Here is a 27,005-nt window from a genome sequence, read left to right as displayed (position 1 = left end):
TTTGCAGTTCTCTTCCTTGGTTCTAGATGGCGGTATAGTCCATTCAATGCCTCTCGCCATTCACTCAAACTGTCAGTGGATGTTGTGACTTCTGCATGTTGTGAGCAAGGAGCGAAATCTGTCTTTATTTTTAATGAAGATTATATTTAGTGGCAAGAAGAGAATTCAACGACCACCTAGATGCTAAAGTAGGGTGAACATATAAGAGCAAGCATCGTAGAAAAGGCAAGAAGCAATTTATTTACTGCACGAAAGAGTGACAAATTTGAGACAAAACTCAAAATGACGGACGCTAATGTGGACACTACTACGCTGTGCCTGTTCGACGTAGATGGGACTCTCACGGCGCCCAGACAGGTACCAAAATAAAGTCAAATAATGTGAATAATGTTCAAAAATTAACTCTAAACGGACTTCATACAAACCATTCCAGGCTCGTCCACGTCAGTTGTCCGTCCGGTTTTTCCTTCCGTGCGAAATGCCATTGTAATAAATAGTTCCACATAAATGTCTTGTAAACTGGTTATTTAGTAAGTTTTATTTATTTTTAAATACATTTTAATGATGTAGTATTTTTGTCAATAACGTACCAAAGATGTTGCATTGTACCAAGGGTGCAAAGTTTTAGTAACCAGTCAATGTTATTTCTGTTTAAGAGAAGAAAAGGACACATCATCATGCACACAGCAATCTACTAGTATTAAGATTAGTTATTAAGATTAAGATTAGTGCAATCTAAAATGAATAAAGGATTTCACTTGTTAACTTTTATCTTCAAAAGATAGCAGGGCCATAGTTTGGACCCCCCTGTGGTAGAGGGCCCGCTCCCTGTGTATGTCTACATGGAAATATTGCTTTGCCTAGATTGTTCCACAGGATGGCATTTGCCATCAATATTGCATCAGATAGCCATCTGCATGGAGATAAGCTTTTGGCACTGTCAGAGCAGGTCAGATCTGTAAAAAAGAAAGCCAGCTTACAGCAAAAATGCATGCTTGTGAAAGAAATTTTGAACAATAAATTGAGTAAATGCAAATTTATCTGGTGCATTTTTCAGAAAGCAACGCCAGACATGTCTGAGTTCCTACAAAAGCTGAAGACGAGAGTTCGAGTTGGAGTTGTTGGGGGATCAGACCTGAGCAAAATCAAGGAGCAGCTTGGAGAAGATAGTAAGACTTTAATTTGGACACATTATTCTACCAACCACTAACTTGGCTCACGGCAGATTGCTCTGCCAGACTCTAAATAGAGTTTATGAACTTGCAAATACCGCTAAATCCATCTGCAATGTTAACCTACCATTTTAAAAAATTCATATTTTTCAGTGTGCTCAAAGTTGACAAGTAGTAAACAACATGGGCAAAATGACTGATAGGTGACTGCCATTGGGCTCCCATGGCCTGGATAATTAGGATGTCACAATTTGGGAGAAAAATGTAATTGTGATTTTTCTGTTGCGATTACATTAAGATTTAAAAAGTAGGATTCTGTTCAGAGTGCACACTGTAAACAAATCCAGGAGCAAGAGAAGATTAAAATCACAACAGATGAACCCCCTGCCTTTAAGAATATGTTTGTACAGGTAACGGTGTATATATATATATATATATATATATATATATATATATGTATATATATATATATATATTTATTTTTTTTTTTTTCATAAAAATACATTTCTGTGAAAAGAAGGACATCCTATTATCTAAATAAGTGCATAATCATAACAACTGAACTCAAATTATAATGGTGTTTTCTTTGGGATATATTATGCAGCCCTATTAATAATACTTAATGTTGGACAATTAATAAAATATTCTTTTGTTTCTAGTTATCCAGAAGGTGGACTATGTATTTGCTGAAAATGGACTTGTGGCCTATAAAAATGGACAGCTACTTTCTGTCCAGGTAAGAGCAACGTTACTAATGTTATTGGTTTCTATTTTAATTATTCAAATAAGTATGGAACTAAAACAGTGTAATAAAATGTTTTCTCAGTCGATACAAGCTCATATGGGAGAAGAACTACTCCAAGACTTCATCAATTTCTGTTTAAACTACATGGCCAAGATCAAGCTGCCAAAGAAAAGGTGACTCTAAATCCTGTTTTATTATTTATTTTATTTGTTTATTTTTGCCACCAATATCAGATATTTGAAATAAATTTATGCAGTATGTATAACAGAAAATCAATAATTGGGGTGTCTGCTACTTGCTTGTCTTCATGGAAATCATAAATCATAAATTACTTTGTCTGGAAAGTTATATTTTATAGAGTATGACACAAAATCTTTCTTCTATAACCTTTCTTGTATTTATTTTTGTGTGTGTGTATTCATTGCTAAAAATGCATTGAAGAACATGCATTCTTACTGTGAGTGTAAAGCCCAAAATCACAACACCAGTTGCCTTGTAGGGCTTAACAAGATCATTACCCAACAGGAAGTTAGAAAATCCTAAAGTGAAACAGATATTGGTCAATAACTGACAAGCAGATTAACCAACATTCATAGAAAACAAGTAAATGGTTAATTGTCCCAGAACATTCCCTGTCCTTAGACCCTCTTTCTCAGCAAGGAAAAACTGAAACAAAACCAGTGGGAAAAAGAGAAACCTGGAAGAGAACCACAGTGAAGGTGAGATTGACTCCCATGGATGGGGAGGCTACAGATGTGTCCAGGACTAAAGCAGATCCATTTGCAAATAAAGCTGAAATCTGTAGAGCCAGAGACCCTTTAAGACTGGAGGACAGAGGGGGGCTCATACAGGATAGGGCAGGGATCATTCAATCAGTTGAGAGAAGAGGAGGATCCAGGTCCACAGAACAGGATCAGAGCACAGAAGGGGCATCTAGGATCTAATCATCCCTGGCGGGCAGCAGGCAGACCTCTGAAACAGTTGCACTTCTCAGAGGGGAGTGGGACAAGGAACAAGCAGAACACACCTTTAAACACACTACCTATTCTTGGATCTCAGCTTCCTGTTATATGTGACATTTTGAGAATTTTTCAACATTAATAAAAAAAACAAAAATAGTCCAAATTAATTCATCATTATGAACCTATGAATATATACACTTTGCATAAAGGTAAATGAGAAAAATACAAAGAACATAAATGTTAATGATATTTCTTATCATGACTTTTTGTGACATGGCTTGTAAATATTTTCAGGGGAACATTTATTGAATTTCGAAACGGGATGTTGAATGTCTCTCCCATCGGCCGCAGTTGCACACAAGAAGAAAGACAGGAGTTTTTTGAGCTGGACAAGGTACAAACACAACACTCAAGGCCCATAGGGATTTATAGTATGTCATTATATATTTATCCTAATTATAGCACATTGCACTTTTATATGATGGATGTTTTACAGAAAGAAAAGATCAGAGAGAAGTTTGTTTCTGTGTTGAGGGAAGAGTTCAAAGGAAGAGGACTGTCATTCTCCATAGGCGAGTCATGTTACATTTGCTTTGTATATACGTTATATGTAAACCTATGGAGTAACTGTTTGAAGATCTTATCTGATTTGTGTTAATTTGTTTAAATAGTGATGTTTATCAAATAAACAAAATCTTGATATGGATAAGCCACAATTGTAGCTGTAGTTGCCCTGGGGACAGACTTGAGCAAGGCTGCCAATCTGCGCCATCTTCCCCAAAAACACTCACCACATTCATTCATTCATTCAGGTTTTGTGGGTAAAGTGTCTCGTCAAAGAACCGTTTGCACTAGAGCAGCCTCACTGTGCACACATTCCCAGCATCCTCCTATCCAAGTAACTGTTGTTATAGCAATAGGTGTGAATGTTCCTGTGCTTCTCTGCAGGAGGTCAAATCAGCTTTGACGTGTTTCCGGATGGCTGGGATAAAAGATACTGTCTGGGGATCGTCGAAAAGGACCATTACTCCTCCATTCACTTCTTTGGAGACAAAACCAAACCTGTGAGTTCTATATCACCTCTAAATTAATGATGATTAGAAAAGTGGGAAAAAAGTGAAAAGTGAGAACATATTTTATGGCACAGTTGTTGGACCGACTGAAGTCACAGGAAAAAAATTACTATTTAGAATTTTGCATCTGTCGCAGAAAAAAAGAAGTGATTATAATCTTGATCAACATAACCTAACCATGTAAACAAATTGCAATTTTCTATATTTTAAATACAAAACAAAAAGAACTTTGTCAGTTTTTAGGTTTTATAAATTGACAAAAATAGTCCCTGGCTTATTCCAAGTTTAGTCCATGAATTACTGCTGAAAAACTAAGTTACTTGGTTCTTTTTAAAGTATCCAAAACACACCTCACGGTGTCAGAATGATAGTAGTAGTTTGAGGCTCCTTAAAGTGCTAAACAACCTTGGTTCAATAATAATGAGGTTTTAGCTGGAGAGAGTTCTGAATTTCAAAAGAGCTGCTAGTAAATAGCACAGACACGATGGCTGTCACATATGTGTAAATTTAAACACTTAAGTGAAAACAAAGGAATCCAGCTGTGGAGAGGGAAAGTATGCTGCTCCGGGCTGCAGTGCATCCTTTTGAAAATGGGTGACACATGCAGTCAAAATCAAGATAAATGATAAGACTTCACAATAGACATAATGAAGAATATAGAAGTGGTTAATCTAGAGAATTTTACATTTACAAGGACATCTCCACATTTTAAAGGGGGCACTATGTTTATAGGTTGAGGGACCAAAACCTTATGTTTTTTGTATTTTTTTTACCAGGAATATTCCACTAAAGGCATTAAAGTTAACAATGTCCATGGAGACAAGCAGGTTTCACTACAGAATCAAATCAAGAAAAACTGTCATTGAATTAATGGAGGAAACATGTAGTATACAATACTGTGGAAGATTCCAGGTAAAGCAATATTTTTATGAAAGGAGCAAGTGACAGGCGCTAGAAAACTACACTGTATACCTTTAATTAAAAAAGAATTTGCTCTTACATGACGCAGCATCCGATTGCTGCAGTTATTATTTTATGGCATGAATAATCGTCATTATTGATTAATTGAATCGTCTTGACGTCCCTAATTTCAAGTTGTAGAACTCAAGATACCAATACGTATGTCTTCAAAAGTAGTTTGAAAATGTGTAATTCTAGACTAAAATGACTGATTGTTTTTATTTGTTCTTTTCAGGGTGGAAATGACTATGAAATCTATTCAGACGAACGGACCATCGGCCATGAAGTCTCCAGTCCAGAGCAAACTATACAAATGTGCCAGCAACTTTTTTTTTCATAAAAACTAACCACAATTACTTTACTAGGACTACAAGAACTAAATAGGTAGTAAACTTGGTTTAACCTAAAACTAAATTAGGGTTTAACAGTCTGGAACTAAACTAGGACTATTCAGGATTAAACAATGGACATTAACCAGGGTATCAAACTGAACTGACTGAATCAGAACTCAACCAGGGCTAAACTGGTCCTGTTTGGTCCTGGTGCTGTTTGAGCTCAAATAGGTATAACAAGTTTGCAGTAAAAAAAAAAAAAGTTACTGAGTGAGGGATTTTTCTTTTAAGACTAAAGCTAAACCTGTAAATAAATATACAAATTATAGACTACTTACCAATTTTATATCTGCAGTTTTATATGTTCTCAAATATAAATAATGTTCTTACTTTGTACCATGTTTTACTGACATACAATGCTTACAATAGTTTTGACCAGTTAGTTTGGAATTAAAAGGACTCTGCACTGTGTAATTTATCTGGTGGTGTGTACAATACCAGTTTGTTTCCATGGAGATGCTAATTGTCTGGACATATCCACAGCATTAACTTGTCTACCTTGAAGTTATTCAGTTACAGGTAATTGTATTGGGGGAAAAAAATGCCTTGAAAAACATGTGGTAGTGTGAGCAGGTTAGCATCCCCACAGATCTGACCTGTAAGCTCAATAGTCAATCTTTAATATCCTTGTTCTACAAAAATCGTAAATCACTGTCACTGTAACTTCACTGTATTTTGCCTTTTATGATCAAAATGGTCAGTAAAACATATAGAAGGTTATTTCTTAAAGCCTACTGTAATTCTTGTGCTACTGTAAAATTGACTTCTAATGAAATTAATTAAATGAAGGGAAAGTAAAGTGAAAATAAATGTGTGAATATCTTAACTTGAACTTCTTTTGTATGAGAGGAGAGGGGTGTGGGGGTGTGTGTGTGTGTGTGTGGGTGGGTGGGTTACTTGTATACCCCCCCCCGGTATACAAGTCTGGGATTTAACCACTAACCTTGCTAATAGCACGAAGTACCCACTTTGCATATATTAGTTCAAAATAGCGTATGACAAAGCTACCCCCTCACACTATAATGCAATTATTTATAATCTAATAATTTTTACTTTTGATTCTGTCAGTCAGTGTAAAATGTCAATTGGAGACCTCTCTGATTTAGAGTTAACTTTTTTTGATGGAGAATATGCCAAGCTTCTCTTCTTTACAGCAAGAAAGATTATTCAAAAAAGAGCAAACTAATGTGGCAAAGACAAAAAAAAAAAAAGGATACAAATGTTAAAAGACTGAAAGAAGTTATTCTAAAACAATTTGGACTTTAAACACTTTAAATCTGTTGATTAACTGACACGTCACCAGTTGTTTTTATTGATCTGATTTCTTTTGTGCATGTAAACAAACACCAGAAATTAGATTTCGCCTTGAGCTTTTTAATAGGGTTATACATTTAACTGCAATTAAATCAAATAAAAAAATTGAATGGATGCAATTTACAAGTAACAAATTCCTCTCCAAACATGTTTTATTCTGCATAAAAGTAGACGTTTGCACTTTTAAGCTCTGTATTTTGAAATGTGGTTATTGTATTTAAATTTAATTTAATTTAAATTTAGTTCATATTTCAGTGTTTCTTTTTTTCCTCCAATTCTTTTGAACATGACTGGCCACATATATATACCCACTATACACATTTGTCCAGTGATGTACACCTCTTAATGCTTGTTACCATAGTGATCAATATAAGAACTACCAGACTGTTATGAGTAGTTGGTCTGTCCCTTTGTACAGTGCATTTATTGATAGTTACAATAATGATAAACATGACACACATCACAGGATACACAGGTAAATGTACAGAGAAGTCTTAGGCCCAAAATCTGAGGCCAGTCTATTCAAATCACTGAACAGACACTTTGTCCCAAATGTACCTCCATCTTAATCTCATTCAGAAACCATAAATCTGAATCTGAATTTAAGTAAATGCAACTCAAGAAGTTATTTATTTAATGCAGACACATTTCCATCTTTGTTTCTCATTATTTAGGCTCATTCCAGCATTAAAACAGTTCTCTTCAGTTTCAAAGGACCATGTTTTTGCAGTCATCAACGCATCAAAAGTTTCAACAAAAGGATCTAAACAAGGATGTCTTAACAAATAAAAAGTAAAAGTGTCAATACAAAACAAATAGTGATGTTTAAATAATACATTGCACAAAATAACAAAAAATAAATTAAAAATGTAAACAGGAATTATTTGTCATTTGTTCAAGTGTTTTTTTGATCAACCGTTCATGGTATAAAATACTGCATTTATTTACGCTGTCAAAAAATATACAATTGAAATAAGTGCAGTTAAAAAATAAAAGAATTCAAACAGTATTTTTCACTTGCCTTGTGATCAGTGCCATGTTTAAACTGCATATGACAGGTAATTCTAGTGAAGTTTAGTTTCCTTCCTGGTTGGACATAGTAAGCAGATATATAGACATATGTAGAGGTAATTTCATAACTGTTACCTAGCAACCCTACTGTTAACAAGGGCCAAAACTTGTCTAAATTACAAATGACCTTATTTTGTTGCATCAATGTGTAACTTGTTAGAAAAATGCCATCCTTCTGTATACATTGTATATTTTAGATAGAATGCTCTGCATTGATGGTGGGTAGAAGTACATTATATTTTAGAACTCACAACAACTTTCTGGGTGTTTTTACTTTTCTTCTAAATTTCTGCAAACTGTCACTTAATTGATGTGAAATTGTGATCAATATATACCACAGGTGCAATCTCACCAAACCAAGTCATAATGAGAAAAACATGAAAACCGGTCACATACACTTTAAACTTCCTTTTTGATATCAATGTACTACCGGTATATTCCAGCTAATGTAACTAGAGCACTAGCTTTAAATTCTCCTTTAACAGTAAATGCTAAATTGAGTTTTGTATCAGAGTTCTGAAAAATTATGGTGAAATTCTGGTCTCTGATCTCGTCATCGCAATATAAAATATGTGCCTAGTTTTCTGTAGTAGGTAGTATCAAGTTTTCAAAATTACAACTACTGTAGTCGGACAACAGCACTGGGAGCATGAAAACACTCTTGACATGAAAAACATAACACAGAGTTGTGCTAGGGGAATTTTGGAAAAAATATCTAATTGCAGTTTTTGGGACAAATAAGATGCTTTACAGTAGGATTCTATTCACATCAGTCAGTGCACATCTTAAAGTTAAAGAGGCCTAACTTGCAGGGTTAGCAGAATAAGCCAGGATATTTTGTTGTTTATTTTATCTTATTTTAATTATTACACTCTTGTGTAAAGAAAAGTCCCACACTGGTGCTCAGTAGTGCTTTGAGGAATGTACTTAAAACATTAAAACACATAGAAAAATAAAATTGTGCACCTTAAACAGTATCAAATAATGTGAAATTGTAAAATACTTAAAAAGAAAGGAATGACATTTCTTTAGCCACCATTTTCTACCTTTAAATTATTAAAGAACACATATTATTCAAAACTAAATGCATATTTAGTTGTATTTTTCTTCTTCTTCTTTCATGCTTGTTTCATGAACCCATTAATCCAAAGTTCTCCTCTGTGTGCACTCAAACATTCTCAGTTAGCATTTTGCCTGGATTGTTGTGTCACAAGTAAAACTCTGCAGTTTTTAAGCCCATAAATCATCATCAAATTCTGTGGTCAAATTGTGTTTACAACAAAGGCACTGCTTAGCATAGCATCCTGTTGCCCCAAGCTGACCAAAAGCATGTGTATAAGTGAATTAAAGCCACAAGAATACATAATATGTGTTCTTTAAACCATGATCCATTTGTCTCTTCTTCAGTGTGCTCTGACTAAACCCTCTTTTGAGTTGAATCCATTTACGTCCTGGTCCTTACTGTAATCACATCCACTCGACGATCGACTCAAGTCCGCTACTCCAGACTCCAAATCACTGAATTCGTCAGGGTCTTGACCCTTGACCTGCAGCGGAGGTGTCTGATTGGCCGGTACGTGGCAGAGTTTGTCAGTGCGGTCTGGATCAGAGCTGGTGATTGGGTAGTGGTATGTTGTGGGCGGGTCTGGTCCACAGAAGCGCAGATATGATTGGTTGATTTTCCGCCGAGGAACATCAATCTTCTCCCACGTGATTGGACGACCGCTCAGGGCTGCTATCCTCTGCACATACAGAGAAATGAGAATTGGATGTAAATATTGTGATTATGAAGAAAAATCTGTATAACTAAACTTCTAATAGCCTTAGTAAAGGATAAATACTTAAATTATAATATACAAATTGTTTTTTTAAAAGAATGATTCAAGCATTCTTAGTAACTACTTAATTAATATCCTAGCACTTTAATTAAGTAGTTACAAAGACTGACAAATTCTTGTTCACTATGAATTATTACATAATGGTGGTAACAAAAAATCTTTGTTGAGGGTTGAATCTGTGGTAAATGAAATGATAGAGAGGGGTTGAAGAGTGGTTTGGTTACTTCATTCATGCTTTCATTTTTATTAATCAAGTCAAAATATAATGGTCAGAACTAAATATTAATAAATGTAAGAAGGAAAATTCAATCTACATTCAAAAATATGATGGGTTAACTTAAACCCAAGTGCTTTGTCTGTTTATGCCATATAAATTTTTCATTTAGAAAGTGTGATTTCGTAAAGCTGCTCACAGGCTAGAAAAAATGTAATTAGACATTGAAAGACAACTGCAAGAAATATATTTTATCAAAATATGGAAAATGTATAAAAATATCTAATTGAATTGAATGTAATATTGCTATACTCAGAAAGTTCTGTCAGGCGTTCCATAAGAAAAGTTACATATTGCAGCTTTAAACAGGAAATATTTCCTTAAAGTAAATAAATGTTGTGTGAATGATGACATGCCATGGATCCAAATAGGCTTAGTGATATCATAAGCTCCTGGCCTCCTCTACATTGATGGGTGATGTAAAAGCAGTGGTTGCGTGTATGCCTTGTCTGGAGCTCAGGTGGTGGTGGGCGGGTCCTCCAGGCGATACCTCCTCATGATTGGTCAGTTCCTCCTCGAGCTGCTGTGACTCCGCCCTCACGGCTGACAAAAGGTCGACAGGTGCCTGGGTTGGCCTCTCTGTGCGATTATACAGGCCCTTCCACATCCTGAAGGAGAGGACATATAATATATAAAGAGTATGTCCTGGTTTAGTCCCAGTCTAGTCCCAGTCTAGTCCCAGTCTAGTCCCAGGTTAATTCTGCTTTAGTTCTGGTTTAGTCCTGTTTTAGTTCTGGTTTAATCCTGGTTTAGTTACGCTCTTACTTGAAACTAGATGATAAGGTATTGAGCTTTGGAATGCTCTGGTTTAGTCCTGGTTTGTCTTAGTTCAGTCCTGGTTCAGTCCCGGTCTAGACCTAGTTCGGTCTTGGTCTAGTCTAGTTTTAGTCCTGGTCTTACTTGAAGCAGAATGGTGAGGTATTGGGCCTTAAGATGCCTTGGCTCTGGGTCAGTTCTGCTTTGTACAGAGGGTTCATGAACTGTGCACGGTCTTTCCACAGCTGAGGCCACACAGAGTGACTCCTCTCACAAAGCCTAAAAATAAACAAAAGATATGTTAGTGTAACAGTGATGGCAAAACTCTGGTCTTGTGAAAAGCGCTCATAAACCCATCACAGTTAATAATTAGGATTAAGTTTCGAGCACAACAAACTGTTTAAAAGACACTTTTAGTTTTCACATTATTAAAGACGAATCATGTGCAGTGACTTGAAGAAGCTACTTGAATGAGAGGCAAAAGATATTCACCACCCAGGAATTGAACCAAACACCTTGCTGCTATGGGGCTCACCTCATGTCACGTCTCTCCTTCTGGCAGTTGCCGAGGAAAGTTCCGTACTGACAGGAGTAAACGTGTAGGTGAATCTGGGTCAGGAAGCTCTCGTTAAATTCAAAGGCACAAGGAAACTGTTCGGAAAGCTGCCACACACATTCCAAGAACTGGTCTATGACGGGAGACACTTCCTTTGGGTCTGTGTCCAGGTGACCATACCTGCAACACAAGACAAAACATAAAATCACATTCAATTTGAACTGTAAAATATGTATACAATATGGCCATTAAAGAACACTCACTATCCTCAATATACACTATCAGTCAAAAGTTTGGACTCACCCTCTCATTCAGTGTTTTATTTTTTCTTACTACTTTCTACATATTAGATTCAGAAAAAAATATTTGGATTAAAAAATCAAATATATGAAGCAAGATATATGGAATTATTTAGTATAACTCTACTAAAGTATTTTATATTCATATCTCTGCTTTGCCAAAAAAAAAAATTTAGTAGAGTTATCCAACTTTTTTTCTTTGCTACATAATTACTTCATATATTTGAGGTCTTCTGTATGTACAGTATATCATAATATAGATATTAGTAAGCATATAGAAAAAAACACTGAATGAGAGGGTGAGTCCAAGTTTTGACTGGTAGTGTATATGCATGTAAATTACGACTGTCAAATGTAATTTTTTATCAACATATCTATTTTTGTTTATGAAATTTGAAATACATATTCGACATACCCCAAATTTTAAATATTTGTAAACATTCACTCTTATTGACTAACCTGTGGGAGAACTTGTGACCAAAGGAAACCCAGTCTCTCTCTATCAGGATCTAAATTGTTGAGAGTTTTGAGATTACACATGTTATTTAGTTACTTGGACAGAGAAATGTGTTAAAATACATCTCAGGTAATAATGCAGTAATACAGTTTTATATAGCCGTGTCTAAACCCAAGAAAAGGGCATATTACAACCAAAACCTGCATTTCAGCCATAGTAATTTAGCTGACCCAACATATTCTTATAACAAGGTATGTTTCTGGTGAGGTAATACCATTTTAACATGGCTTAAAGCTCACTAGAGTCAATTTTGCATAATATAGGTCATTTAAATACACATAATATGATATCTGTTCTTTGTTTGAATATAGCATAGTATTGTGAGGCTTGTATTGAATGACTTAATACTATATAGAACATCTCTAGTGTAATGTATATAAGCTCCTTACCATGAGTCCCTTGATGGTGCGGTAGAATGGATCGAGCAGGACACTGGCCACAGAACAGGCCTGAGCTGTTCTGTCCCAGCCATCAGAGCAGTGAACCAGCACACTCACGCCCTCATCTGCCACCGCCTGGAGAAAACAGGAGTTTACCTAATCATATGTTTTGAGTATTGTCATGCCTGGATGAGTGAAAAAATTAACTTGCATAGAATCAAAAGTCAGTCATAAAACTCTTGGCAGGGATATGTTAAATAACCTCTCATATTGTGATTTAAAAGGTTCACTTCTGATCTATTGATGTGATTTTGTAAAGAACAAAATGTACAATGATGATCTTTGTGTGTCAAAGTTTGATACTAAATACCTGAAAACAATATAATAGTTCTCCTTGTAAAAAAAAAAAAAAAGTACTCACCCTGGCGATGAAGGCTCCGGCATCCAGAACAGCTTTAATGTGTTTGAGCCACCCAGAGTTCTCCAGACCCCACAGGAAGTCCGTCATGGAGGGGGCCCGCAGTTCTCCCACTGTGGAGGACAGTGACAAAAGAAACTCAGTGTAATAGACACAAGTCAGTGGAGGGGGGGCAGAGCATTAAAATGAATTAGTACACAGTTTTAAAAAGTGAGAGACTCCTCTCACCGTCTACGATCTTCTGCTGGCTGCTCCTCATCACGTGAATGTTCTCAATACCGATGAACTGCAGTTTGATATTAGTGTAATGGTCCTCGTTCTCGTAGCCTTTTCCTGCGGCTTTATTGGCCATCGCATTCAGCTGGACACACACATAGCAGCAGTGATAATGCAGTCTGCCTGTAGGGGGTCTATCTAGTCTAGTGCGCACGATATAATGTGTCAGTGTTTAGAAGTCAAGAGCTGTGAGCTAGATTCATGGGCAGGATTGGCTAGCACTCATCCTTCACAGAAAGGCTGTGGGTTCAACTCCAGGTTTGCATGTTTCTTTCTGAGAGAGTTGAAAGCGTCCAGCTAAGGTAGCCTTGATCAAGCTTCAAGATTTAGAGATGGGTCATTACTGCTCCTGACAGGATGCCCCAGCAGCACTGAAGGATGGGACAAATGCAGAGAATGTATTACCCTCACAAGGGATTAATAAACTATTCTTATTCTAGCCTTAGGAGTATCATGCTGGAAGATCTGCCTATTAAGCATGTTTATAAATACATTAAGAAACCCACACATACACAGGGAGAACACCCAAACTCAATCCAAAAAGGCCCCACATGTTTGTGGAATTGAATCTGGACTTTTTTGCACTGAAATAGTAATGCTTACCACCACAGTGTGTTAATCCATCCACACTGTCCAGTGAATTGATCTCTGTCTGTCTGCTTTACCTTGGGCCTTGTGTCCACCACATAGATGTATTCACTGCCTGGGTTGGATTTCATTATGGTCTGAAGCATCATCTCGTCTTCCGTACAGCGCCCACTGAACCCGGATAGGGGCTGGCTGCACCGGCAAATAGCAGCCTGGAATATGTAATTAATAATACAAGTTAGCAAAAATAAAACAACATAATATTAAACAAAGCATTTCTGTATATTTTTATACACACCAGTGTATCTTGATGGAAGTAGGAGAGCACTGGAAATCGTCCTCTGCTCCTGAACCTGGAGCTCCCGACGATCACAGCCGGAGTGGCAGATTTAGGCACAAACAGCTCAGACGGGTATGTGTCACAGATCTGAAACACATGAGGTAGTACTGTAAATAAAGGTTTCAGAGGTAGTCGCTGTTTTTGAAATTTGAGACATTGTTTTGACTGTCATCCGGAAGTAATTTTCAATATCAGGTGGCTGGCCTGAGAAGCTAGAATTTTCACTGAGCTCGATTTGTTGTTAAGAGTCTTCCTGGCCCTAGGGCATCTTGATTTAAAAAAAAAAAAAAAAAAAGGTCCAGATAACTACACAGATGAGTACACACTACACATCACCATGCTACTTCTTATCTTTTGAAAATGCCGCCAACAATGCATTAATGTGTTCTATAAGTTCACTTCTGTTCCCCTACTTTTGCTCTCCTTGCTAAATCACTCCCCCCTTCAGAATGCATCTCGTTAATGAAACTACTGCACCACAAATTAGGATTGTGGTAGTGTATTGTTTTGTATCATGCTTCCGGAAACTTGTCATGTGGGGGCATGGATGATGTAGGCTTTGCACAGTGTCTTACAACGATCCACAAGGAGGGTTTGAATAGTGCTCAGGAGAGATCACAGAAATATTCAAACATGCATGGATGACATCTAAAACCAGGCATGTTTTTGATGAGCAACATTATAACATGATGGAAAGCGCCAAAATGTTGATTTTGCATAATGACCCTTTCTTAAGTTGTTTAGTTGTTTTTTTAAATGTAATTATTCCACATTATGACATTAAATGTATTTATCTCCAGAAACACAGGTCAAATCTGTGAAGAGGAGACAGACAGAAAAAAATAGAACTTACCCTGTATTCACTGTTGGCCATGGTGCAGACCCACAGGTTGTTGGGGACACCCATCCTCTTGTAGTCCTCCATCAGGTCTATGAAGCTCCAGGATTCTTCCCTCTCCTCTTTGTTCACATTTGGGTTAAACGACATACAGTACAACTCACTGTACTTCTCTAAAATGATAAACACAAGAGAACAGTAAGAAAAGAAATACAGAAGGTGCACTTTTCTGGTGGAGGGTCTGTCACCAGCTGCCTGTCAAGCAGTTGATATCACCAAGTTACAGGTCAGATTTCTGGAGTGGTGACCCTGCTCACAGCAAGATTGTATGTTTTTTCACATTTAAAAAAATCTGTAATAAGTTTTATTTTTCAAGCACCTTCCAAAGAGATGCATTAGCCAATATTGAATATAAAAAGACCCATGGAACAATCCTAATAACTACTGGGTCACTTAAAATACAAATATATGCTATCACCATGAGACTTTTTTAGGGCATGTTATTTTCTCTGTTGGTTTAACTGGAATTTTTTGCCACAATCCAGTCAATTCCAGACCTGGTTTGGAGAGGCGTGTGAGTGACGCGTGCAGGTCCAGACAGTCTCTCTCATTTGGGACGAGCAGCTGGAAAACCCGGAAGTCTTTGGAGCGAAGCAGGAGCTGAGAGCCAACAGGGGAGGGAGGGGGCCGTTCCACACTGCTCACCATACTGTGCAAGATCTGAAATACATAAGGGAAAATGGAAATGGTACTGAGACAAAATCAATAAACTATAGACCACTTAAGATGCTTTGTAATCAGAATGTTCAAAATTAGGGAATAGAGGTGACTGAAAGGTTGCAATTCCCTAATACATTTTCAATAACTAGATAACTATGGATTTTAAGTATTTCTAAGAAAAATTTTGTAAAATTTTGAATTCCAGGTGTAGAAACATCAGTTAGATTGTTTTTCTATTACAAGAGGGAACATGCTGTTTTCTAACCACAAAATCGTATATCAGCTTCACAAAAGGAGAATTTGTGGTGAAGGACGTTATAAAACTAGACATAATTAAAAACATTTGTATGATCAATATTTCTGTAAGCTACTAACTATGCTCTGACATTACTCACATGCATCTGGGTGGTTGGATTTGTAAATAGCTGTATGCAGACTCAGGGGCATAATCTGACTAATAACAGTCTAAATGACTGTATAACAACCTCTTCTAATTGAACCTCTCTTTTGGCTGAACTGTGTCTTTAGTGAAATGTGACACTGCATTGGAGCCTTTTGTTTTGGGTCCTCAGGGAACAGCTTCCTCCTCTGCAGCTGTCAGACATCTGCAAGAGGAGGAGGATGGAGAGAGGGGGAGAAAGGGGGAGAAAAAAGAGAGATAAAAGAGAGGAGAGAGGAGGGAGATGGAAAGATTAAGGAGAAGACGCCTGCGTGAAGAAGAAGAAGAAGAATAGGAAGAAGAAGGAGTGGTGTTTTTTGTGCCTGAATCTGTCTGGAGAAACTCAGAAGACAAGGACAAAAGTCAATTTGAATGAGCCAGACACAGGAAACTATAGACCACAAATCATAAATACACATTTATGAACATGGTTGAAATTAAACATGTATATCTAAACAAGTCCCTTACTTTGAAGAATTAGGAATATTCCAGGCAGAGCAATAACATCTTCAAGAAAACAAGCAGGTGGTGGATCCTCCTCCAGAAAAGTTACAAAGTGTCACTTTAATGTCAAAGGTTAGGTGTCAGGTTTAGTCAAATAAATATTGGCCCCATCCATATTATTTGGTGTGTTTTGTGTAAATAGCTAATCCTCCTTTTGTAGGCTATTGACAACTTATAATAAAATATTAATAGATGCATATGTTATTGTGATTTATAGAAGACTTTGCCACAATAAGAAGCTCATATATTTCCCCATTCACTCCCTGTCAAACATAATTCACTGTCAGTCGGGGTTATGAGGACAAGTTCATGCAAGAGACAGTGAAGCTAAACAGCGGTTAATGCTAATTTTGCCTGCTCTGTTTTTATGTTTTTCTTTGAAGACTTCAGACCTTCTCGAACTTTTCAGGATGACAGATTTGATTTTTATTGATATGATTATTCAACCTTGAATGGGGAGTAAACATTTTGAGTAAATACATCTGAGATTTTTAACAGTTTTTAACCTTTTACTTGCACTTGAAAATAATCTAGCATTTTGTTGCATGACTTCTATTTATGCCTATTTGCTATTTTAGTCTAGTTTAGTTTAGTTTAGTTTAGACTAGTCAGTTCACTGTGAATAGTTTTTTTTTTGGAAATGCATTTTTTAAGAATATGGTGACTGAAGACTAGATAAAAAGTGAAAATCGCAAATTATTTTTTGCCATTTGGATTTAATAATGTTGTATTTTGTTATAAACCGTCTTTTGGCATGTGTGTTTTGAGGCTGTATCATATCATTTAACAGTCGACCAGTCACAATTATTGCAATTTATTTTTACAAAATTATTTAATTGGTAGACTCAACTAGACATGTGACCAAAATTATTAACATTACAAAGTTAAAACTCATTCTCAAACTTGTTGATTATATTATAGGGATGGGACAAGATCTGGTGTCACAAGATAAGATTGTGTACACATGAGGAAAATGATCTTGTGAGTAGGCATGGGACGATCTTGAAATTGACGTATCAAAGTTGAAATAATTTATTAAAGTTGCTGACAGTTTTATAATTTTATAGATATGAATAATTACACTTTTAATATTATGAATAGGCTCCATATTTAAACTTTTTCAGTATTGTACTTTGTTAGGTTATAGGTGAAAACAAATTATATTGTTTTATTGTCCCATCCCTACTTGTGATTTTTTTTTTTTTTTTGTGATTAGACAAAAAAGGTTGTGCTGGCAAGTTACTTTTCTACAGCATATTAAATAAATAAATAAATAAAAAATGGTGAGGCCAATTTTTTCTCATGACTCAAGCAAGTACTGTGTGTGTCCAATCCAACTTTATTTATAGAGCGCTTTAAAAGCAACACAGTCGACCAAAGTGCATTAGACAAACTCAAAGTAGCTACAGAACAATAAAAGCATGAGACGACAGAATAAAAAGTGTGTATGCATATGTTTCATACCCAGGTCTCTTTGCGCGTCTCGGGGTTGTTTTCCACAAAGATGGTGTGAGTGGCTGAGAGGTAGAGAGTTCCTACAGCTGCTTTTCTCTGGCCTGAGGAGCGGTCCAGCAGACGCACCTGCTCCACCTGAAAGAAAAAACAGAGAGGCAAATTAAATGATCATTCAGACTACTTTTATAGGTTCATTACGTAACTTTTTTAGGGAGCTAATTTGCAACAAACGTCCCTACAAGGACTTTTGACAGTTCACATTTCACTAAAAGGCAATAATATTTGTTATAGAAAAGCAATAAATAAAGTGAATTTGCCAAGAGAATGGACTAGTATAAGAAAGATCTTTTACCATCTTGTATCTATGGAAATAATTGCTTTACCTGTCAGGAACGTTTCACACAGTATGGCATTAAACTTATCCATCTCCATGTAGACAAGCAAATGATGCCACAAGGCCAAGTTAATGGTCAGAACGGCAGACAGGCGAGCCCGCTCAAAGTAAGAAAAAAGTTTTCAAGGTACTTTTTGAACAAAACAAAAAAGACATAGTTTAAATATTGCAAGATAGATAAGTTTAGGGCTTTACTGGAGAACATTCCAGGCAAGCAAAAACAACTCCTTGGTAGCAGAAAAGTTACATGCTGATCTTTAAATAATAAAATCCAGCACTATGTAAGGTTGTTTCTTTAATTGACTAGTACTACAGATGCAAACTGTGGTGATAGTGTCGTCCTTTGATTACGATAACACACTGAATGGAAAAAACACCTCATAATTACATGTTATTTGACACTAGTCTCATGCTATTTTTTTGCTACTTATTTTCAATGTATTATTACCATTTATATTAGTGCTCTTTGTTATAATAATAATTATTGTGATGTGTGAGCTACTGTCTCCAAACACTTCCCCTTCTGGATCAATAAAATTTGTCTAGGTCTAAGTGCAGGGCATTCAGGGATTCATATTTCTAGTCCTCTCTGTAACATTTTTTAAATCATATGACTTGTTATGGTTTGTTCCCTGTTCCTCTTGTACAACCAAAATGTAATGTAATCACTCAAGTTCATCTAATGAACCTTTAATGCTATTCAAACTGTATATTGGGTGGTTTTCAGATTCTAGCATGTGATAATGTCATATACCCAGATGGGGGGCAAGAGACAAGATTTCCCTATTTATTGTGAAAACGGTGAAATATCCAAAAGGTAAATGCACAAATGTTTAACCTGCCCCTCACCTGTATGAAAATATTACTGGCCAATATACTGGCCTATATAAAGTATATATACACATACATGCATATTTAAAACTGAAATATGATCTGACAAACTAATCCAAGACTCACATTTTTGTTTGTACAGATCAAAAAACTGTAAGCATAGGTAGCAGGGTTAGCAGTTTTCATGCAGAACAGGACAGGATATTTTGTTGTTTAATGAGGAAATTACACAACTGCTGCCTTTGTAATTTGAGAATTGCACAATGTGAAATATCAGTTTTTATTTGATTGCGATATAATGTGTAATCCTAATGAAGATCACATGATTCCAAATTCATGACACAGAGCAAATGTAGTTTCCCTGTCTGAGTGCGGAGTCATGCTAAGCAGAAGTCAGACCAGAGCAGGTTTTACTCTTGTCACATTTTATGAATCATTTACGTGTTCAGAGGACTCGTGTGACAGTTCAATATGAAGCAAGACTCAACCACAGCTTAGCCATGTGTTGTGGTGCAGGTTTACAAAATCACTGGAGGACAACAATATGCTGTCAGACGTTTAACTAGAGTGGTAAATAATACTACTACTACTACTAATCAATACTAAAACTACTGAGTTGAACATCTATTGGTATGGAAAAAGGAAATGTATTTCCTCCTGAATGTTTTTTGACTCTCGATCTATTTTCAAAAGTAGTAAAGACTTTATGACAATATTAAACAAATATTAGAAAGAAAAATTGTATGTAAACGTGTTTTTACGATCAGTTTGTCATCAAAAAGCAGTATCAGCTAATAGTGTTGTCACAATACTAAAATTTTAAAGTCGATTTAAGGAATAGGCTTGATACTCAATATCGATTCCGATGCCATGAGGATAAAAAAAAAAAAAACTTAAAAAAAAAAAAAAAAAACTCTTTATTTAGAGAATAGAATATGATTTTCAACATTAAATCATTGTACTTTTTTTTTATATGACCAAGTGGTCTTATATCTGTGGAATTCCTTGATTTTTTTAATACTTCTGACAACTCTATGAACTCTTGAACAAAATGTGCCATCAGTTGGAGGTTTAATTGAGCCAAATTGCTATTGTTAATGTCATTTTGTGGAGCACTTGTGTAATAGCAGGACAATAGACCTCGACACTGTTTTGGTTTTCCTTTTGGATCAAAATTGTGATGTTTACTGAAAACATTGGAGGATTGGTCCAAGTGTAATTATAATGGATGAGATTAGCAGAAGTAATAGTAAAATTCTGGTGTCAAAGAGCTGACTAATAAAATAGATTTCAGGACCTCTTTTTTCTCAAATGATTCGGTGAATATGTCCAAAGATAGCAAAGCGTACTGATGGCTGGTTGAATGGTTGAAGTCACAAGATAAGTCAATACACATGTCTATTATAAAATCATAAAATGCATTATAAAAATCATAGGCCAGTAACAAATTAAAACATACAAAGGGAAAGAGGAAATCATATAGTTTACCAAATTCGTTTTAGTGAAGTGATGTGAATAGGGTAGTAGAAAATAGGGCACCATGGTAAGGTTGAAAAACTGTGTAATATCTCATAAACCAATCTATATTTTAATGTTTACTTTCACAGATAGTAATGAATCCATGTATAATGCTAACCAAATGGCTACTATAATACATTATTTGGGTTATGAATACTTCATAGCAAAGAACAGGGATGGCTAGTTAAAGGTAGCCTTATACAGTGTCAATTAATGTAGGCATATTGACAACAAACATCAACAATTAATAAAATCATTACATTAATATGAAAAACATGGTTTAAGTGAAAAGATATTGAAGGTATAATATACATTTCTAGCTTGATAGTTGGAAAACTGAAAGATAAGAGAGAGCCAGGATACAGAGGATGGAGCCACTAGCAAAGGATAACAAGCCAAGGTGCCCCCATGAAAGAAACCAATTCTATACCTCAAAAAGATCTATCTATTTGGGATGCAAATTGCTAAAAAAAAATCCAGTTACCTTGGGGGTCCGGATGTGCTCCATCATCCACGGTCAAAATGGAGGAGGAGAGGGAAGAGGAGCCGAGTGCTGTTGTGGTTTTATTCGCCCGTGAGCTCTTCAGTTCCCGTGTGCAGAGTGGTCACAAGCCGGTGTCAGGTTGTCTCCTCCGGGGCGGCGGCTTTTTCTCCAGATCCGTGCCGGTGTGACCATATTTCTCCTCCCTTTTCCTGTGCTTCTGGGTTTATCTGTCGGATTTAAAGGGGGGGCAGGGTTGTTAGCTGGAGCACGTTGGTAGTTAGCGGTGAAAACGGAGCGGTTCGGTTTCGTGACGCTACGTGCAAACGCTGCGTAACGGAGACGTCAACTTTACGCACGGCAGCCAAAGCAAGGCATCCTAACATTTCAAAATAAAACCGAATTAACACAGAAACGACTTCCCCCACCTTTTCTATCTCTGGCAGTTTTTATATGCACTTCAAAAATCTGATAATTTTCTGATTTCTGCAGTTATTAGATGATTGAAATGCCATGTAAACACAGTTACCTGATCTGATGTGAGTAATCAAGTGAGTAATCGATTTTTTTCAAGTTGTTCGGACCTGTGCACGTTTTGTTAAGGAAAACTAAGCTTGGCAAAGAAAAAAACTAAACTAAAACTAAATTTTATATTCCAAACACAGTTCCTCCAGTAATGACTTTCTGCATGAAAACACAAAATCTAGCTTAGTTATTGAGTTACTAACAGTATAAATGTCCCTACTGATTAATTTTTGTATCTTTTAGGGTTTTTTTTTTTGTTTTTTGTTATTTTTGTTTTTTGTGTATTGTTTATTTATTTATTTAATTTTTTGTTTTGTTTGTTTGGTTTTTTTAATGTCTTTTTCACGTGACCTTTTATGTGTGAGCCTGTCCATGGCCTATCCAGCTTATGGCCGTTTCCTGTCTTGGCCACTAGATGGTAGTGTTTCAAACATTAATCTTTACGGCTCATATAAGGTGACTTTGCTCCGCACAGTGTCCTACCGGCACGTGGCAAGACACACGCTGCAGGTGAAATGTGCATTTTCAGGTGGGTATCTTTAAAGTGTAAAATTAAATATTATGAAAATTGAAACAACCTCGCTGTATTTCGCATTTTCAGAATTGCACACACTTACTGCCAGTTTAGGCTGAAAATACAGTGTTTATGAGTGAGGCTAGCTTACCTACAATTTCTTGTAGTTTTTTTTTTTATGACGTGTGTTGACCATGGATCTGTATGGTGTTGACTTATGCCAACAGAAGCTAGCAATAATCAGTTATACATACATACATACAGTTATGCATACAAGCCCAATGAACCATGATTTATAGTGGTGTAAATGCACGTTGACCTACAAAACTGTAGGTCAACGTGTTTTGTAAAGCAGAAAAAATTATGGAACTAAATGTTTTACAATGGTAATTTCTATCTTTCAGGTGGACACCTTGATGCTTGAGGAGGGGAATTGAGTTTTCTGCAAAAAGCATGTGGTGAGTGACAAATTAAAAGAATGACTGAATTGGAATGGAACAGACGATGCTACAGGACTTTAGTTCAAGATTTAGATTTAGTTCACAAGAATTAGAGAAGACAAAATTCTCACATAATTAATTATGCATTTGTTCCTTTTTTATCATAACGTATGTATTATTTAAAATGAAATATTCTCATTTAGGGCTCAGCAATTAATCAAATCTGAATTGATATCAAGATTCAGTAATGTTTAATGGGTCTTTTTTTTAAATTTTTTTTATATGACCTACAGCCAACCCTCTGTCTGTAAAAACATGTGGTTTGGAGAACATGGAAAATTTTGAAGAGAAGATCACACATTTTTGGTGAAGATTAAGTCTGTATTGTTTATGTGTAGGAAAAACTGAAAAACATTTTTATTTTTTCATTTTAAATAAAACTGAATAAAACAGTATCAAATATCAATGATCATTCAAAATAAGTAATACATTTTTTTTATCATATTGCCCAACTCTACATTGATTACAATTAAACATTTTTGAAGGAGACATCTTTAATATTACTGAAGTAAAAAAAAAACTTGACCAACTGTGTTTCAAGCAAATGCCAGGGTTAAAACAATGTGGACTTTTTGCAAAATTAGCAGCTCGTCAACCTGTTTCTAGCGTAACATCATATGTTCTTAAGTAGATGTTAAAGAATCTAAAAACATGGATATATATGTATTTAGAGTCTTATTTTGCAGATTTAATTCCCTGATGAGCTCACTGGAAGTGTTTTGTAGTTGTAGGCGAGACACATTAGGTAATTGCCAAGTACTGAGACTGTAGTCTGCAAACACTACATCACTGTCCGCTGCCTTTCCCGCTAATAAATGGTTCAGATCTGCAGAGACGTGTGTGTTTCAGTGCTGGTGTGCTTTTGTGTTAACATGCATGCTGATATTAATAACATTGTGGGGACTAAAATCTGTGTACACAAAATCACAATCAAATAGAACCGCAGTTTCAATGGATGCAATTAGCAAATCACAAAAGCTGCTATTTGTTGAAGTACCATCATTTCCTACACAAACAACTAAATAAAAAACGCTAACCCTGTAGTTTAAATCGTATAAACATGTTCTGAAATTGACATAATTAACACAAATTTGGAACAGACTGTATTATTAAAACATAAATCGCAGTGCTTGTCAGAAAAATAACAATTTGGTGTTTTTTCTAAATTGTTGAGCCATATTCATACACACTCACATCATCTTTCATGAATCCTTTATTAGTAGAACAACATGGTTTAAAATTCAGATATGGGTTAAAATATCTTAAGGGTTGGGTTTAGATTAAGATTAGGCAAGTAGTGAGTATAGTTAAGGTTAGGATAAGTCTCCAAGAAATTAATGCAAGTGAATGTAATGTTCCCAAGAAGCATATAAACCCTACATGCCATCTACAGTGTGTGCGTGTATGGGGAGGGGGTGTATGGATGTAATGGACATTTGTGCTGCAGTGGCTTCCTGGTTGTTACATAACTCTGTCCTCTGCATCGCACTGCCGCAGGGCTGAAATAAGACTGCCTTTTTCACACGTGTGACCAGGCAGAGAGGCAAACCAGGATGCCCCAGGAAGTGACCGGAAACCGAGAGAAAAGAGAAAGAGCATTTGGTTTGAGGGTACCATTCTTTAAAGAGCTTGTATTGTGCTCTTTTCTGGCATTATTTCCTTATCAAAAAATGCCTAGAGTTTTGTTTAGTTTTTGATTCATCTTTCAAACACAAACCCTGCATATTTAGACTCTCAAACTGAAAACAGGAAGTGCTCTACTGTGTTTTTAAACTCAGTATACCTTCACTAGAATTTCAGCCCTGCCGATCTCTACTGAACAAAAAGTAAAATGTAGCTGTTAACTTGAAAACTACAATTTCATGACATCACAAGTTGTAACAGAGCATTTTGAGCTTTTTAGATGTAGACAGACTAACAATAAAAGGGTTACTCAAACATATGTGAATGAAACAAAACACAACTCTAAGAATATTTTTGATGATGCAGTAACATTGGCTTAATGCTCACATGAATCAATTTTGTGTAATATAGGACCTTTAACTAGCAAATATAGGGACAGATGAGTTTTTTATGATGCTATGTTTTAGCTTGATCAGAGGTTGGTAGAGTAGCCAAAAACTGAGAGTAACATTACTTCAGAATAATATTACTCAAGTACTACTCAAGCACAAAGTAGGTCCAAGAAGGTTTGAAAATTGGCACCCCATTTTTAGGCCATTAAGGAAAAAAATCCCTTTAATTTATTTTGACAGAGAAGATGTCCTTCTGGCAGAAAGTTACAAGTGGATAGGCCCAATAATTTCAATTACTGTATATTTGCTTGTCTCCATGGAGATGCTACTGCTTTGTGTAGATTGTTCAGTAGTATGGCTTTAACTTTTACCTCTGTCTGTCTTCATATCTTCATGGAGACATGCATTTAGCAGCAACAGGCCAAGTTTCAAGTCAAATATGCGAAGTGGCAATCTTGCTTCACTGGATACCTGTATTTCAAGGTACTTCTGAGCAATAAAACCATGGGCAGGTGAATAAATGCAAGACACTGTACATATGTTTAATGCCATTGTGGAACATTCCAGAAAAAGCAGCCACATCTCCATGGAGACAAGCAGATGGCACTTGTGCACTGTTTTGCGGTCTCTTCTTCACACATTGACTGAACATCTTGAATAGAAAACAACTGAAGGTGTTTGGTTTTTACACGTTGAAAAGCCACTCCTGTCTATATAAGGTGGGGCTGTGGATTTCATTCTGTGTATTTAGGGTCATTAAAGCCCTTTTAGACTCTTGCCCATGCTTGTCGATAATATTTACACAAAAATTTGTAGTGAGTGTGTAAATTCAATATCTTAAAGTATTAACTGAAAAATGTGATAAACCTTTTTAAAATACTTTTTGTAACTTATTTTTATCCAATAGTGTTGCATTTCAAAATACCCGAGAAAAAAGTATCTATTTAGTATTATGTATTATGTATGTATGTATGTATGTATATATATATATATATATATATATATATATATATATATATATATATATATATATATACAGCTGATTTTGAGCATAAACCGATGGAGCTGCTTTTGTATTTATTTAGACAGTGTTTATTCAGAGACCAGAGTTTATCATGACCTCCTACTGTCCCTTCACTCTCCTCTGTCACTGCACCCAGCTGATAGTAAAGTCTATTTTAGCCCAAGTGACCACAAAACCACAATACTCCAGATAACACTGTCACATTTACTGCTCTAAAAGGACTAATGCTAATGGACAACTGCTTTATTATTAAAACAATATGGGTCACCATTGAAATGTTTTGTTTATGCACTCTGAAAAGTTAACTTGTAGTGAAACTATAAATTCATAAGTAATGTATTAAGTTATTCATGGACATTTTAAAAGCTGCTGATTAGAGTGGATTTGCAGAACCTTTGCCCATATCGAATGGTGGGATAATTGTAATTCTCTTGAAAATTTGATTAGTAACTGCGCAGTCCTAGTTAAGCACTTTCTTGTACCTGTATAGAGAAATTTGTCCTCTGCATTTGACCTGTGCGTCCCATTGTCTCTAGGTTAAACCTGTCAGGAACAGTGGGCGAATCCAGTGCTAGGCTTGGTCTGGACTAGTTTAGCTGGAGGATTAGCCTACAAAAGTTTGGTTGTTTTTTGTATACTACTTGTATACTATTTGCTTTCCTGTTTTTACATCGTCCCAGTGTTTGTACAACATGTTTTAACCAGTGGTCATGCTGCATTGTAAGCTCTCATTATAATCTCTAAAATCAGCTCACGGGACCAATGCTTAGCTCTTAGCTGTAACGCATGATTGATGGCATGTGTTAGTCAATGTTTCTAATCTCTGTTTACAGCACCTTTCATGTGAATTGACCACTTTTTTTCAAATTTGTGAATTCAAAGTATTTAAAATTTGTTCCTTGTGTTGAATAGTAAGTTAGTACACATACACTTTGAGTTTATGAGTGCTTTTCTCAACTTTCTGAAACCAGTACAGAGTTTTGCCATGATGATCCTTCCTGATGCATACCTCAGGATATGCATACATTATATCTGGGACAAAGCAAATTTTGCTCAAATACATGGGGAGAAAAAATCATGTTCAGGCCCTTTCGTTTGTCCATGCAGTTTAGAATGCTGTAACTGTGCAAGGAGTATAATTTTTTGTAAGTACTACACATAACTTGAAGTAATTTGATAACTACCATGTTTACATAGTTGGAGCATGTGCTGATGATGTACTTACATTTTTAGTACTGAAAACAAAAACATATTTGTTCAGCCTCCCCTGGCTTTGCAATGATTGCAGTGAAATCATAACCTTATTTGAGCCAGTG

At 36.0% G+C, this 27,005-nt stretch overlaps 2 protein-coding genes across 3 annotated transcripts; one reads left to right on the top strand and one right to left on the bottom strand.

Moving 5' to 3' along the window:
- The first annotated feature begins 45 nt into the window (after positions 1–45).
- Positions 46–6,130, top strand: pmm2 (phosphomannomutase 2). The gene is made up of 8 exons (XM_020932997.2): positions 46–357; positions 1,058–1,169; positions 1,832–1,908; positions 1,999–2,090; positions 3,174–3,273; positions 3,376–3,451; positions 3,828–3,943; positions 5,148–6,130. Exons 1-8 carry the CDS (start codon positions 283–285, stop codon positions 5,250–5,252), a joined length of 753 nt encoding a protein of 250 aa, XP_020788656.1. The 5' UTR covers positions 46–282; the 3' UTR covers positions 5,253–6,130.
- Positions 6,131–7,005: 875 nt separating this feature from the next.
- On the bottom strand, positions 7,006–21,449 carry mtmr7b (myotubularin related protein 7b). Of its 2 annotated transcripts, none has more exons than XM_020932991.2 (14): positions 21,115–21,449; positions 17,897–18,022; positions 15,327–15,489; positions 14,785–14,942; positions 13,890–14,018; positions 13,669–13,803; positions 12,956–13,088; positions 12,731–12,840; positions 12,319–12,444; positions 11,872–11,921; positions 11,093–11,293; positions 10,702–10,836; positions 10,292–10,409; positions 7,006–9,431 (listed from the first exon to the last, which is right to left on the bottom strand). In XM_020932991.2, the coding sequence occupies exons 1-14, from the start codon at positions 21,139–21,141 to the stop codon at positions 9,093–9,095; spliced, it is 1,950 nt and encodes a 649-aa protein (XP_020788650.1). In that variant the 5' UTR covers positions 21,142–21,449; the 3' UTR covers positions 7,006–9,092. The 2 variants fall into 2 exon arrangements, with proteins under 2 accessions (XP_020788650.1, XP_020788651.1); XM_020932992.2 differs by having other exon boundaries at positions 9,241–9,431; positions 10,246–10,409.
- Positions 21,450–27,005: the final 5,556 nt, after the last annotated feature.

Source organism: Boleophthalmus pectinirostris, unplaced genomic scaffold, assembly GCF_026225935.1.
Source record: "Boleophthalmus pectinirostris isolate CB_2022bp ecotype Guang Dong unplaced genomic scaffold, ASM2622593v1 HiC_scaffold_22, whole genome shotgun sequence".
NCBI classification, from domain to species: Eukaryota; Metazoa; Chordata; class Actinopteri; order Gobiiformes; family Gobiidae; genus Boleophthalmus; species Boleophthalmus pectinirostris.
Note: the sequence above shows the minus strand (reverse complement) of the source record. Positions and strands in the feature narration are given on the sequence as shown.